The sequence below is a fragment of the Lepidochelys olivacea genome, assembly GCF_965140295.1.
Source record: "Lepidochelys olivacea isolate rLepOli2 genome assembly, chromosome: 18".
NCBI lineage: Eukaryota > Metazoa > Chordata > Testudines > Cheloniidae > Lepidochelys > Lepidochelys olivacea.
This window is the reverse complement of record NC_140428.1, coordinates 12,982,064-12,995,517: the sequence shown is the minus strand read 5'-3', so window position 1 is coordinate 12,995,517 and position 13,454 is coordinate 12,982,064. Positions and strand designations below refer to the sequence as shown.

Below are 13,454 nucleotides of genomic sequence, written 5' to 3'. Positions count from 1 at the left end.
GCTCTTCTTCAGCTCTGGGAACCGTACTCAGCTTTCGAGGGAAGTTAGGAGGCTATGGGCTGGTCTGCACCTACGTCACTCAGAGCTGTGGAAAATTTTGCACCTTGAACACTATAGTTAGGCCCCCCTGGCCCCTGGTATAGCGGCAGCGAGGTGGGTGGAAGGAGTCTTCCACCGACCTAGCTACGCCTCTCGGAGAGACGGACTAGCCACACTGACAGGGAAACCCCCTTTGGCAATGCGGGACGCGTCCGCACGACAGGGCTATGACAACACAGCTGCAGTAGTGTAGACCCTGCCGTAGTGTATCATAGAATCATAGAATCTCAGGGTTGGAAGGGACCTCAGGAGGTCATCTAGTCCAACCCCCTGCTCAAAGCAGGACCAATCCCCAATTTTTGCCCCAGTTCCCTAAATGGCCCCCTCAAGGATTGAACTCACAACCCTGGGTTTAGCAGGCCAATGCTCAAACCACTGAGCTATCCCTCTGTGTAGACAGACCCTAATGAGCTTTGCAGCTTGCACCCAGTGCTCCCTGGCAAGCTGACCCGTTGAGCCTCTTGCTTGCACCCTATAGTTGCTGTACCCCTACTAGATCCGTCTGGAACGCGGCTGTGGGGAGAAGGGGGGCAGCCAACAGCCGGTCGGTTGATACCTCTGGAAAACAATTGCTTTTCGGGTCTCTGTTCCTCTCCCCCGACGACTCTGGCAAGGAAATGGCGGCCAAGAAGATGGAAGCCCTTTGAGCCCACCCAGGGGTGGATGGGCCTGGGGTATGAGGCTGCAAAAGGGAAGCCAAGGAGTCTTGCCGAGCGCCATGATGGCTGGGCTTTTCCAGGAGGCCCGCGAGGCCCTTGAGCAGGAGAGGGGGGGAAAGGAGAGCAGAGAAGAGCCAATCAGGAGGCTCTGAAAGTCAGCCCCTGAGGAGTGACAGCTGGCTGGACCTATCCCAGGTCTCTCTAGAGAGGTTTAAAAGTCCCCATGTGGATCCACAGCCTTTGGGAAATGGCCAGGCTGGGTGGCTCCCAGCCATGCACAATTCCCCATCACAGCAAGGGGAGAGCCCTCCCAACCAGGGCAGCAAGGAGCCAGAGCCCCCTGCAGGAGAGCCCTACCCCCCGGCCTGACTACCAGAGCCAGTGGGGCAAATGGAGCAGTGCTCACCTGGCTGGAGAAAGCCTAGGGTCCGTTTTCAGGGGATGCCCTGCGACAATAACTGGAGTGTGGCAAAACCATTCAGCCGCTGTGATTTTAGCCCCTTGCCTACGCCCCTGAACCTAGAGTCTGCCAGGGCCTTGTCTCTCCCCAGACAAACAGCAAACCCCGGGACTGCGTTCGGCTGCCCCGTAGGCGGCACGTTGGCCATCCTGGGCCTCGCTATGTTGCAGAAGGAGCCAAACACCTTCTGAAGCCAGCGGCCTCCTTCGTGGGCTGCCTTTAATGTCCCAGTCCGTGTCGGCTGCTGCCCCAGCCAGTGCAGATCATAACAACGGCTCTGCTCTGGAGCTGGGGAAGCTCCGGCCCAAGGCTGGTAAAGCTGGGTGAAGATCCTGCTGCGTGAGGGTGATTCTTTGCGCTCTCCCTGCTCTGCTCCCCGGAGCTCCCCCAAGCCCGGAGGGGGAGCCTTCCCCTGGTAGTCACACTCCGAGATATTCTTCCAGGGGACCAGCTAGACGGGCCAGTGAGCAATAGACGGTAAGGAACATGTATGCACGGAGACCCAGTAATGGGCAACATGGGACCCAGTAGGCTTTTCTGTCTATCTCGCGTGGCTCTGAGGAGATGGAGGCCCCAGAGAGGCTCATTACAAATGGTGCTGGGCAAAGCACTGGGGCACCATGGTAACGGTGATGGGGGCCGCTGTGCTAGGAGGCGGGAGATGGGCCTCAGGAGCCCGCTGGGCCTTTCCCATCTCTAACGGCTCTGCTCCCACATGGAGTCCTTCCCCAGTGTCGCCCAGCAGCTGGTGGTCCCTCCCCTGCCTTGCTGGATGGGAGCAAGGAGGGGCCTTACCCTGCCTCAGCACATGGTGAAGCAAAGAGCCTGGAGATAAGGAGGGAACCGTCATCCTAGACTGTAGGAGGAAGGGTGGCCTGGTGGGCAGGGCGCCAGCCTGGGGCTTGGGCAACCTGGGGTCTATGCCCTGCTTTGCCACAGGCTCCCCGCGTGACCTAGGGCGTGTCCCTGAATAAGAGATTAAGCACGGTCCTGTCTCTGTGGGGTGCTATGGGGCGCAGGACTGGAGCAGCTCCTCCTCCTGCGACGTGACTAACCCACCATGGCGCAGCCAAGGCAAAGGACTCGCAGCCACTCTTGGCCCAGCCCTGCTCCACTGCGCACTGAAATCAGGGGGAAAAGCTCCCGCTGACTCCCCTGGGCATTGAGTCAGGCCCTCAGAGCAGGAACAATGGGCTCCCCTTGCCCCTACCCCACTCCTGTGCCCGGGCCTGGCTTTGGAAACCGGCCTGTTAGATTTGCCTGGCGACCAGCTCTCCAGGCTCCTCAAGGGACCTTGTTCCAGGGCTGCGAGCAAGGGGAGGGGGCTGGGTTGAAAGGTTAACAAGCCGTTTAATTGCTGATTGCTGTGAAATGGCTTGACACAGGCCTGAAACGGCTTCCTATCTCCTGATGTGCGGCTATCTCCAGCTGCCTTGCTTGCTGACCTCCAAGCAGGGCAGGGGAGCTAAGTCCCTGTTAGCCAAGAGCTGTGTTATCTCTGGCATTTGCATTCCTGGCTGTGAACGGCTGCATTCCACACCCCAACCTGTAGCTTTCCAGTCCTCTCTGGACCTTGCAATCTGCAGCCCCTTGGTGAGGAGCAGGCTGGGAGCCTCTCCCCCTGTTTATTTCATTCTGCCTTCTTTCACACTGGGAATGCTGGACGTCTCACAGCCCTGGAGCATGGAATCGTCCGTCTATCTACAGACCAGGCACCGAATTCCCCCTGGAATGCCTCAGCGCTGAGCCAAATCCTACATTTTCAGCAATGACTAATGATTTTCAGCGGTCAGGTGCTGAAGATCAAGCCCTTTTAAGGTGTCTCAAGTTGCCCCCCAAGCAGAGGCACCCAAAATCACTAGTCACTCTGGAAAACTGAGCCCACTTAAACTCCTAATTCTGTCTCCTCATCTGTCCAGCCTTAGGCCTCTCTGCTGAAACTGCCAGCGCAGGGGACACTTAGCGCCAAGAGCACTGGTGGGTTTGGATTCCCACTAGGAAAAATGTTGAGTCCCATCAAACTCATTTCACAGAGGCCGGTGAACAGCTTAGTAGACGGGAACAGCCCTTTCCCGATCCTGAGCTTGCAGGCATGCCAACCATTGAGCTGCAGGGGAACACTGCTGCATCTTATTGCCAGTTCTCTGAGCCACCCGGGACCCCTTGGGAAGATGGGTCAAAGCCCTACATATTTCTGTGCTTCTTTGGCTCCATTTAAGCCTCATTTCCTTTGCGCTAAGCCCTGTTAATGTGCAGCTTTTGGAAGAAGAACCGCAGATGATAATTAAAGGAGGTAACTAGCAGCTTTGAGTTTTAGTCTTTTAAAATCTTTTCTCTGCGGGCTGGGTCCTTCGCTGTCTCCAGTGGGTCGTTTGGCTCTTGACCAGATGTCAGCCGTGCTTTCACTTCTGGCTCAGGGCACACTGTTCTGGCCCAGCTCCGGGATAAATAGCGATGCAGAGCGAGATTAAGACGAGGGCTAGATAAATGAGGGCAATCAGTTCTTGGCCGCTCTGGGGTAAACCGTGGTGAAAGGGATTGCGGTAGAGGAGGAGAATGAATGAATGGTCTCGACAGAGATTTGGGGAAACCAGGAGTCCTCAGGGCATTTTATGGAAGGGAGGAGAAGTTTCCTGTGGAAGCCCCACAGAACCTACCTCAGCCCCACACTTGCAGCCTTGGTGGCACCCGCATCGACCTGGCGGACAAAAGCTGTCCCAGATGATGTGGTTTGCTCAGCCAGAGGGGGCGCTGCTGAGTGAGTGACAGGAGGGATTCACTCCCTTCCCAGCCGTCTAGCTTCGCCCATCTCAGGGAGCCACAGAGACCAAGACTTGAACCCAGGTTTCTTTTGGGAGCAGTGGAGAGGGGAGCATGCGGAGCTTCAGGGCTGAAGGTTCAAGCCCTACCTTGCACCCCACCATCAGCACATCCTAGATCCAATGCAGAAGCACTGGGTTTGCTGTCCTGCACAATCCCTGCCCGAGAAGCTCACAGATGTTGCCACCTCCCAGCCATGTTGATCTGGATGTAGAGGTGAGGTCTCCTTTGATGATAGGACTGAGGGTGATGCTTTGGCCCCTGTCCATGTGCTGAACTCCCCCCCAGGATCCCCTGTGGGCCCTGGGCTTTCCCACACACTACGGTTCCTGCAGGCTCTCCGCCCAGCCCCAGGTAGGTGCCAGAGTCCTTGGGAAAACTGATTGGAACAGGGCAAGAAAAATTGTCCGGTTGCTAGAAGGATGAAAGGGGAAGGGGAGGGCGAACGGGCTTGTTAGTGTGCCGAGATAAGTTGCCACTTAGCGGGGTCACGAGTCCATGGCCTGTGTTTACCCACCGGCCTCTCAGGATGTGAAAGGCTGGAGAGGGCATCCTCATGAATGGCCCCTTGTGTGCAGGGATAACCCCGGTGAAATGGGGCTGCTTCCAGGGCCCCCATGGCTCAGCCCCTCCCTGTGTCCACGCCAAGGCTGCCAGGTGGATGCCAAGTACCTGCCTGGCCACGCCCCCTCTGTGGCCACTCCCCCTGCCATTGAAAGGAGAAACACAATTGGATAGTCTGTCTCTCTCTCCCCCCTATAACGCTGTCAATCAACCTTTTTCTGAATGAATAAAACGTAAACTGACTCAGTGGCCCTGGTCCTGTTTAACTCTTTCCTCCCTGCACTCTGCTGTCTTTTTACAGTGAAAGTTGTCACATGACTGCAGGAGCTGGGGTTTTAAGAAAAGCACCAAATACCACAAGACTTGCACTAAAATCATTGACACTGGCAACCCTGGCATAGGTCCAGAGCTCAGGGTGGGAATAGCACAGGGAGCAGCCGGTCAAGATCAAAGGCCTCAGCAGAGCTGTTCGGGCCTGGGAAGGCACGCGGGTGGGAAGGCAGGACTGGACCGTCAAGGGATGTGGCAGAGAAGGACGGAGGTGCGGCAGCCAAGCTGTTGGGACTAGCAAAGCAGAGGCTGCTGCTGGTCAGAAATAGAAAGAGGCATTGGCAGGGTTAGGATGGGGCAGGCTGGAATAGCGAGGCTGTTGCAGGGCAGGCGTATGGGGGAAGGTCCCACGGCACCTGGCTCTAACTTGGTCCCTTCCTCACTTAGACGGACCAGAGAAATCAAACCTGGAATTCCAAACCAAAAATAGCAAGAGACCCGGCAAATAGCACGAGAGCCTCTGGCACCGAACCCAGAGATCAAGGTGTGGCTGGCAAACCCCAGGCAGGCGGGAGTTACAGTTTCACTTGCTGGCTAATGGGTAGGATTTTGCAGGAATCTACTTCAAAGGCTACCGTGAAACGTGCCCGATCCAGGCAGGAAGTCACCTCACCTTGAAAGCAACTGGAACCGGCAGCAGACTGCATGAGGGGAGAGAAAGAGCAGCAATTAATTACCCCACGGGGACTTCAAACAGCTCAGTGCAATGAGCCGCTGCGCCCACTCAGATATTAGCAAAGCCAGCCGTGCCCGCTTGTTACACCCCATCTGAGCACTAGCAGGGGGAGCAAGGGGATCATGCTCCATCTGGGACCGATAATCCTGGAGCCAGGGATACTGTAGGTACTATCCTGGCATCTTACCATCCTACTCATGTGGCAGAGGATCTCTTGCCCTGCAGGGTGAATTCCATTGAATGACACCGAGTTCCTGTAAAAAATGACACTCCCTCCCTTGAGGACTGGAAACTTCCTGAACCTCAGGACGGTAGCAGCTCTGCAAACTGCCGCACAACTGTGGGACTGCACCTTACTGCTGTTCGGCAGCCCCTCTACGATTCCAGTCCCGGGGTCCCCACACACATCTCTGCCGACGCCCCTCAATCCTGACCTCCAGCTCCTGCTAGTCCAGTCCTGAGTTTCCTGCTCCCAACAGCTGTCAGTGCACCTTAGTCCTGATCTGAATCAGACTCTGCATGTCTAGTTCCTGAACCTCATTGATCTTTGCTTGGCACTTTGCAGGGACAAGTCTGGTCCCCATTGAAGTCCATGGAGCAGCATGTCATGTCTAACCAAGGGCAGAATTCAGCCCATACAACGCTCAGTTTTGTACCAAATCCACGCTGCTCTATGTCAACTATGGAAAGGAGATAAGAGGATAACATTACCCTGCACAATGTTGCTGAACAAATGTTGCAATTTCATGTTAGACGATTATGTGATGCAAGATGAAACCACCTGGTTCACATTGAAAACATGGGATATTTGAAACTCCCCACAGTCCTGAAATTTTTGAGCAGTTTGTGGGTATTGCTTGAAAACAGGATCAGTTCAGAATGCAGGGGAGCCTCATTCCTGAGCGCAGCCCCCCACTCCCGGCTACATTTCAAAACTTTTCTTCTTCTTCTTGTCAGATTGAACCCTTTGGGGCGATCCCTCAAATGAAACATGAAAACCTTGATTTTGTCCTGGGATTTTACATGTTATTCCAGCTAGATCCTCACCCCCAAATTATTAGTAGTATATTGCATCGAGGTCCCTCAGACAGGGCTCAAGGACGGATTGTGCTGCCAGTAATACAAAGACAGTTCCTACCCTCAAGAGTTCACAGTGTAGGAGCTAGACAAAACGTGACTGGAGAAACGGTGGGAGGACTAGGTAACAGCAGGGAACGGGGCGAGTGTGCAGTGGAAAAGTCACGGTGGTCTCTGCAGTCACAGGTTAATGTCCAGGTCTGGAAGTCACATCTTACAGTGATTTATTTGGGCTGCCTATCCTGCGAACCCTGGATGCATTGAACTCTATGGAAGCCAGCTGGGCCTCAATCCTGGTGCTTGTTGCATGCAAGCTGCCACACAAAGCCTCTTGGACTTCAATAGGAAGGCATCAAGCTGTGGGATCAGGGCCTTTCCTGCTGGAACCAAGCTGGCAGGATCAGGCCCAGCTGTAGTATGCTTTCCACTTGAATAAACCCCACTGGGTTGACAGGCCCTGCAGCAGCTAGGAGCTCAAGGCAAACCCTCGGAGGCTTGACTTAGGCCGTGATAAGGGATCATGGGACGTTATTGTAATTCACGCCTCCCGGAATGGTGTTGCCATCACATTACACTTCCCAATACACTAAACACGAGGTTAAGGCTGGAGTTTTACGAGCGCTTTGTCGGCTTGGAATGGTATTGAGCACCTCGGGCCCTTCCCTGGACTTTATGGGAGAGTTCCTTCTTCATTAGGGTTTATGGTGGCAGCATAAATACCACCCTCGATTATTTTTTATAAGGCTCGCCTATAATCTTTCATTTGTAAAGGCTGTTTGGAAGGGGCCCCTGGGGGGGCTGTTCTCAGCTGGTCAGAGTGCAGGACTGCGGGCTACATCAACTCGATATAAAATCACGAATACATAGTAGGGAATGATTCCACCGCGTTGTGTTTTGGTAGGATGGTTCCTAGTGCTAAGGAACAGATTCTGATCTCACGTCACCTGCTGGTCCCAGTGCTCAAGAACAAGGTTAAGCATGTGAACAGCCCCCTGGATCTTTGCACGACTCATTCTGGGCTTAAAGCTGACATCACTGTAGCCAGCACCTTGTGTGAAGCCAGCCAAAGTGGGAGCCCCAGTCTGCCCAATGTCTTGAGTCTCCTCCAACCCCCCCTCAGCCATCACTCCAGGGAAGTCGGTGGAGTCCCACCAGTGTCTGTGGAGCCATTGGCATCAAGAGCAGAATCACAGAAAAATCATCCTCCGCAGAGAAGTCAGGACCTGCTTGCCCCCAGGCTTTGCTCTGGCATTGCTTCACTGCCTGCCGGTTTACTGGGGTGAGACACTGATGACCAGGTCAAATAGAATTTCAGTGGAATTTTCAGGCTGCTTTGGAGGGTCCACATGACACATGGTGTTGACAGAACAGCATACGGGGTGATTTTTCTGAAGCGCTTGGGGCCGGTGTTTCAAGTGCTCGGCACCCAGAACCAGAGCTGGATTTTAAAAAGTGCTCTGCCCCCAGCATGCTGAGTGCGTCTACAGACGGGGTTCTGATTCTGAGTACTGGACTGGGCAGGTTTGAAAATCCAGCCCCTAGTGCAAGTTCTGCCCCAGGCACTTAAAAAAACCAAAAAACCAAAACTGTACCCAGCTGCAGGGGAAAGGATGAGACATTAAAAAAAAAAAAAGATTTCTGAGCAGGTGAAAAGAAAGTCAATATCTCAGTGTAACAGTGTGAATTACATCAAGGGAATGTGGAAAGTTTGCTGGAGGATTAAAATATTACAAGGACATTTCCTCCCAATTATTTGTCTCCTTTGAACTAAACTGTGTGTGTGTGTGTGGTCAGGTGCTAGTGGGAGGCGAGGGAGGATATTTCTGTGTGTGTACCAGGAGTCCAGCTGCAAAAGGGTGCGAGATCTCTTAAATACATTCTACTTTCACACCCAAATGTGTCCTTGTCCCTAAGGAGGAGGTGGGATGGACAGCATTTCTCATCTTGCTCTGTTCCCAAGGATCTACCATATGCCCCCACCTGAAGCTTTGCTGCCCAGTAGGAGGATTTCCCTCCCCATGGGGTGAACAGAATGGCACCGAGATGAGAGGTGATAAAAGATCAAAGCTCCTTGCAAACGCGCTAGGTCTGATTACTCCCCCTTTGCTCGCTCATTTTGGTGCTGTCTCTTTAAGGCATTCCTCAGGGAGTGGCTTGGGTGACATCAGCTCAGGGCATGAATGAACAGGACTGAAGTTTCCCACAAACTCCCATTAAGTTGCTCATGGCAGGAGGGCGCAGATAAGGAACCAGCAGCCGCCGCCGCCGCCGGAGAGACTCGGATCGTCCCAACCTCTCCCGAGGGCCCGAAGCCAGAAACATGAGGAGCCGATGGGCACAAGCGCCCTTCTACTTCGCCCTCCTGCTGCTCCCCAGCGCCCTGCTCAGCTCCCGGGCCAAAGAAGGTAAGAGCGAGGCTTTGCCCTGGGTTTTTAAGCCTTGTTCCTCCAGATGCAATTGACATGCCGGGTCCCACCCCTCCCGCCGGCTCCCTGGAAACTCGGCGCCCCTTGCTGGGGTGGAGGAAGCGGGGAGGAACGAGTGTCTGTCCCTGCCCTTATCTCGGGTTGATCCGCCGCCGATCGCCTCGCGTGGGGCCCCCGACACGTGTGTGGAGCAGAGAGGGGCTGAGAGCCGAGGCTGGGGCCACAGCCCCCTTTCGTGGCTTGGAAAGGGGCGGAATGCGGAGGGGCCCGAAGGAAAAACCGGCCGCGGGAAAGATTTGCAGGGCACCGGGCAAGTTTGATAAACCCCTGTCGGCACCTCGCTGTCTCACAGGCAGGTTGTTTTAGCGGCGCCTGGGATTGGGTGCGACTCCGGATCAGGAGGAGCGCTCATACCAGCGCGGACCTTGGCGGATTGGCTAGGAGCGGGGATTAGCGAGGAGGCACATTTCGGCCAGCAGAGGCTGGGAAGTGTCACGCGTGGGGGTGGTTCGGTGGAGGAGCCTGCTGCCGGGGGTAGGTGGGAGAAACTCGCCCCGGGTGAATGGATCTTCCCCGCCTTCAAATACCCGGGGAAAGGCGAGGGGGCCCTTCTGCCTGCTCCGATTCTTTGGAAGTCCCCTGGCGCCCGGGAGAAGTCGCGATTGCCCCACTTCGCCCAGGGCGGCTGATTCAGGGCGATGTCACTCTTGGGCTGGAAGTGCGAGCAGTGACACCTCGGTTACACAACCGCCTGGCTCGCCCAGATTGGGCCGCACAAGCCCATGGCAGGGCCAGGCAGGAGGGGAGGGGGCTGACTCACTGGTCGGAAGGTGCATGAGGTGTTGCGTTGCATGGTGTGAACCATTAAAGGGTGTGTATGGGGGGGGGCGCTTTCCTTGTTTTGTCCAGAAGATTCCTTCTTTCCATGCAGTGTTTATTGAGAGACAGTGTTAATGTGTGGCCTGAATGCTGCTTTTGTAAAAATGTAAATTGCATGAGTGGTCTTTCTCCTGATTTAGAAACCCCCGGACACACCCAGGATATATCAGAGAGAGGGCCAGATTCTGCTTTCAGTGACACCAGAATAAATCTGAAGTTAACCCCACTGATTTTTAGTAAAGCTGCTCCAGATTGACTCTGGCCCTCTGAAGACAGAATTATTAAATTCCATTTTTTGGGGGGGGGGGGCTAGAGGCAAATTGATCCCAACTTCCAATCCGTACTTTTACCATGTAAAGCTTCCAGCCAGGTGGGGCCGAGGTCCGACAGAGAGCCTTTCCGGGGTTTGGATCGAGGCTTTTGGGTTTGGGCCCATGTCTGAAATATTCCCAGCGTTCTAGGATTTCACCTACACTCCTGGGGATTGCTGCCCTGGGAGAAAAATCAAAGCAGATTGAAGCAGAATTCCTGCCTGGAATATTTAGGACAATATTAAGAGTTGTTTAAAAATCAAATAAACTTTTCCCCATCCTTCACTCACCTCTTCGTGCTAAGTGATTACAATGACCAGGACAAGGGTGCTTCTAGGGGTTTGTCTTATTTCTGGGTCCTGAGTAAGCAGACGCACCTTCATACTGGTTATAACTGTGCATCCAGGTACTGCTTTAACGAGATCTGTTTCTAAACTGATGTAGTCATCAGAGGGCTACAAAACCCTGTGTGCAGACAAGCTCGCAGGGGTCAGTAACTGATCTGCGCAGTGGTCAGACTCCCACTGGCTTTGAGCTTTGGCTTAGGTCCAGAGAACAACTCCGGCACGCGGCTTGGCGGCTCCCCGGGATGGCTCCCAACTTCTGATCGGCTCCAGATTCAGCTCAGACCTTTCCCAACGCATGGGGCTGTTCCGATCTGATGTTTGAGTTCTCTCCATCATTGAGATCTGGGGCTACTTGTGAAATTCCCACCTAGAGCTGAACGTTGGGATCGAGGATGTTTGTCTGGACCTGTCTGTCATTCAAAGAAGCCATTAGAAAAGGGAGCAGCTGTATCGAACTCTGAAATTTTGTGAGTGTGTATCTTAAACAAAAAGTGTTGTAAAGAAATCCAAACCCTCGGCGTGGGCACGTGACACCAGGATGGTTTTGGTCCCATGCTGAGTTATTGGATTTCTTTTAAAAAAAACAAGCCGAATGTGGCTTAGGCATGGAATAATACGCACACTTGGGCAGATGGGCTGTAATTGCTCAGAAAGAATCTATGACATAAATAGAGATTTAAGGCAAAACACACACCCTCCCCCCAACAATTGAATAGCAGCTGCTAATTTGGGGCGTTTGGATTTTTAAGCACTCAGCAGGGGAGCTCAGTTTTTGGGTGCCCAGGCTTTGATTTTGCTGCCTCTCGGTTTGGCCACCCACCACTAGTAGCTGCTTTCGGCTATTCAACCATCCTTAAAACCAGGCATCGCTACATCAGCTTCCCTGGGCAGCTTGATTCTCTCCCCCCCAGAAGCAGCCGCTGGAAGGTAGCTGCAGGTTTTCAGATTAACGTTTGCGTTTGTTGTTTTCCAAGTGCCAGAAGTAATTGGTGTCTAATGTGGACTAATCTCTTTCCAAATTGCAGCTTCCAATTAACATTGCTGTGGAATAGAAGAGGGCTAGTTACTCGGTAAATTCCTGAGGTCTATTTTTATGCTTTTTATGCTGCAATATACTAGGGGAAATCAGCTGCTTTAAGAACATGTGCTTTCAATCAGTCCTTGGGCTATAACCTGAGAAGTATATTCAAGGGTGAAATTCTCCTCTCCGATCTGCATGACGGATCTTGACAGTACTATTCTATTCCCCCTTTGGAGTAACGATTCTGCATTAGGGAAAAAACCTGGAGTTCCTCCATATGTAAGGAGAGCAAAACATGCTAGGTGAAGTCCACAGTGGAGGGGCCAGAGGAGACCCTTGCCATTAGTCCAGAGCACGGTTACTACAGATAAGGTGCTCTGAGGGTCTGAATGCAGATCTACAAAACTAGAGAGCTAATCCCTGCTCTGACAACCAGCTCCCTCTCAGGGCTGGGCTGCATTGGCTAGAATAGGGTAGATAATTCTCCACCAAAGATAGAAGCTATAGTGTAGACAGGTCTCAGGTGTTCTCAGTGGGGCAACTCATGCGGTGGCGGGGGGGGTGTCCCATTTTATCAGCCTTTGTGGCCTTGAGCAGATCACTTAGCTTCTCAAATAGGATTTTTCCTTTGTTGATTTAATGTTTTTAATAGCCAATTAAACAGATTAAACAAGGCACTGAAAAGGGAGGGGGAGAAAGGATTTAAATGTGTGTGGGGGGAAATGGGGGGAATCTCTTCCAGCCTGTGAAAGCTTTGCCTGGATGACAGCACAAGCACAGACAGACAGACAAACAGACAGACCGACTGTGACTGGGGTTTTTTCCCCCTCTTGCGTAAAACACTTAAAAGGCGACTTGCAAATGAAACCTCGGAGCTGGGGCTGCTTCGGTGGCTGGGCTCGGCCCACTGAGATGTTTGTATTATTCACATCGCCTTCCGAATAGGCTGGAGCGGGAGATAGCTAAAGTTACAGAGCATGCATGGCAGATGGGGGAGCTTTGCTCACTGAGGCCCCAATCCGCCACATGCTGAAGTCCAGGAAAGCACTAAGCTCAGATCCTCAAAGGTATTTAGGTTCCTAACTCCCACTGGAAGTTAGGAACCTAGATCCTTTTGGGAATCAGGGCCTAAATGCCTCCAAAGTCAAAGGGGATTTAAGCTGGGCCTGAAACTGGTGCTTGCAAAGGCTGGGGCTGTGAGTCAAGAGATCCGGCTTCCAGGCTCTGCCACAGATTCACTGTGCGGCATCACTGCCTCGCTCCATGCCTCAGTTTCCCCAGCAGAGGCGCAGGGGAGCAATCAGCCCTGCAGCTGCCCTGTCAGCTACAAAACGGGGCGATAATGCTGGGAGATTCAGATGAATCTTTGCAAAGTGCCGGAGGGGGAGGAAGATAAATGGGTGAAGAAAGCGGAGGAAGTAGCACCACCAGGCGCCATGCAATGATGGGGATGGAAACCAGCTGAGCCCACCTTTGCGTTGAAATAAGCCAGTGGGGTCTACGTTAGCTGGGCAGATTGAGATCCCCGGTGAGGTGTCGACTCCATGCACAGCCCGGTTTCTGAGCTCCCATGCAGCCAGCTCCTCCGGGCTGGGGGTTCCTGCCGAGAGCCGCGTTGGTGAGCCTGTACACACCGGATTGCAGCCACCCTTATCTTTCATATGGAAGCGTGGCTGGTGGAGGGGCAGGTCCCAGCATGCGATGTAGCAATGCTCAGCGGGTCGGGCCAGGAAACAGGACGCTAGGATCGGTCACCTCCATGTGCTGCAAGGGGAGGGTGATGGT

The 13,454-nt window shown here is 53.5% G+C and overlaps 1 protein-coding gene across 1 annotated transcript in view; it reads left to right on the top strand.

Annotated features, from left to right (window-relative positions):
- The first annotated feature begins 8,888 nt into the window (after nt 1–8,888).
- Nucleotides 8,889–13,454, top strand: part of EPHA2 (EPH receptor A2) — a 37,358-nt gene continuing 32,792 nt past the window's right edge. The window contains exon 1 of the mRNA XM_084651535.1: nt 8,889–9,090. Coding sequence (XP_084507661.1) covers nt 9,006–9,090 — 85 coding nt within the window. The 5' untranslated portion in view covers nt 8,889–9,005. The remainder of the gene's footprint in view (nt 9,091–13,454) is intronic.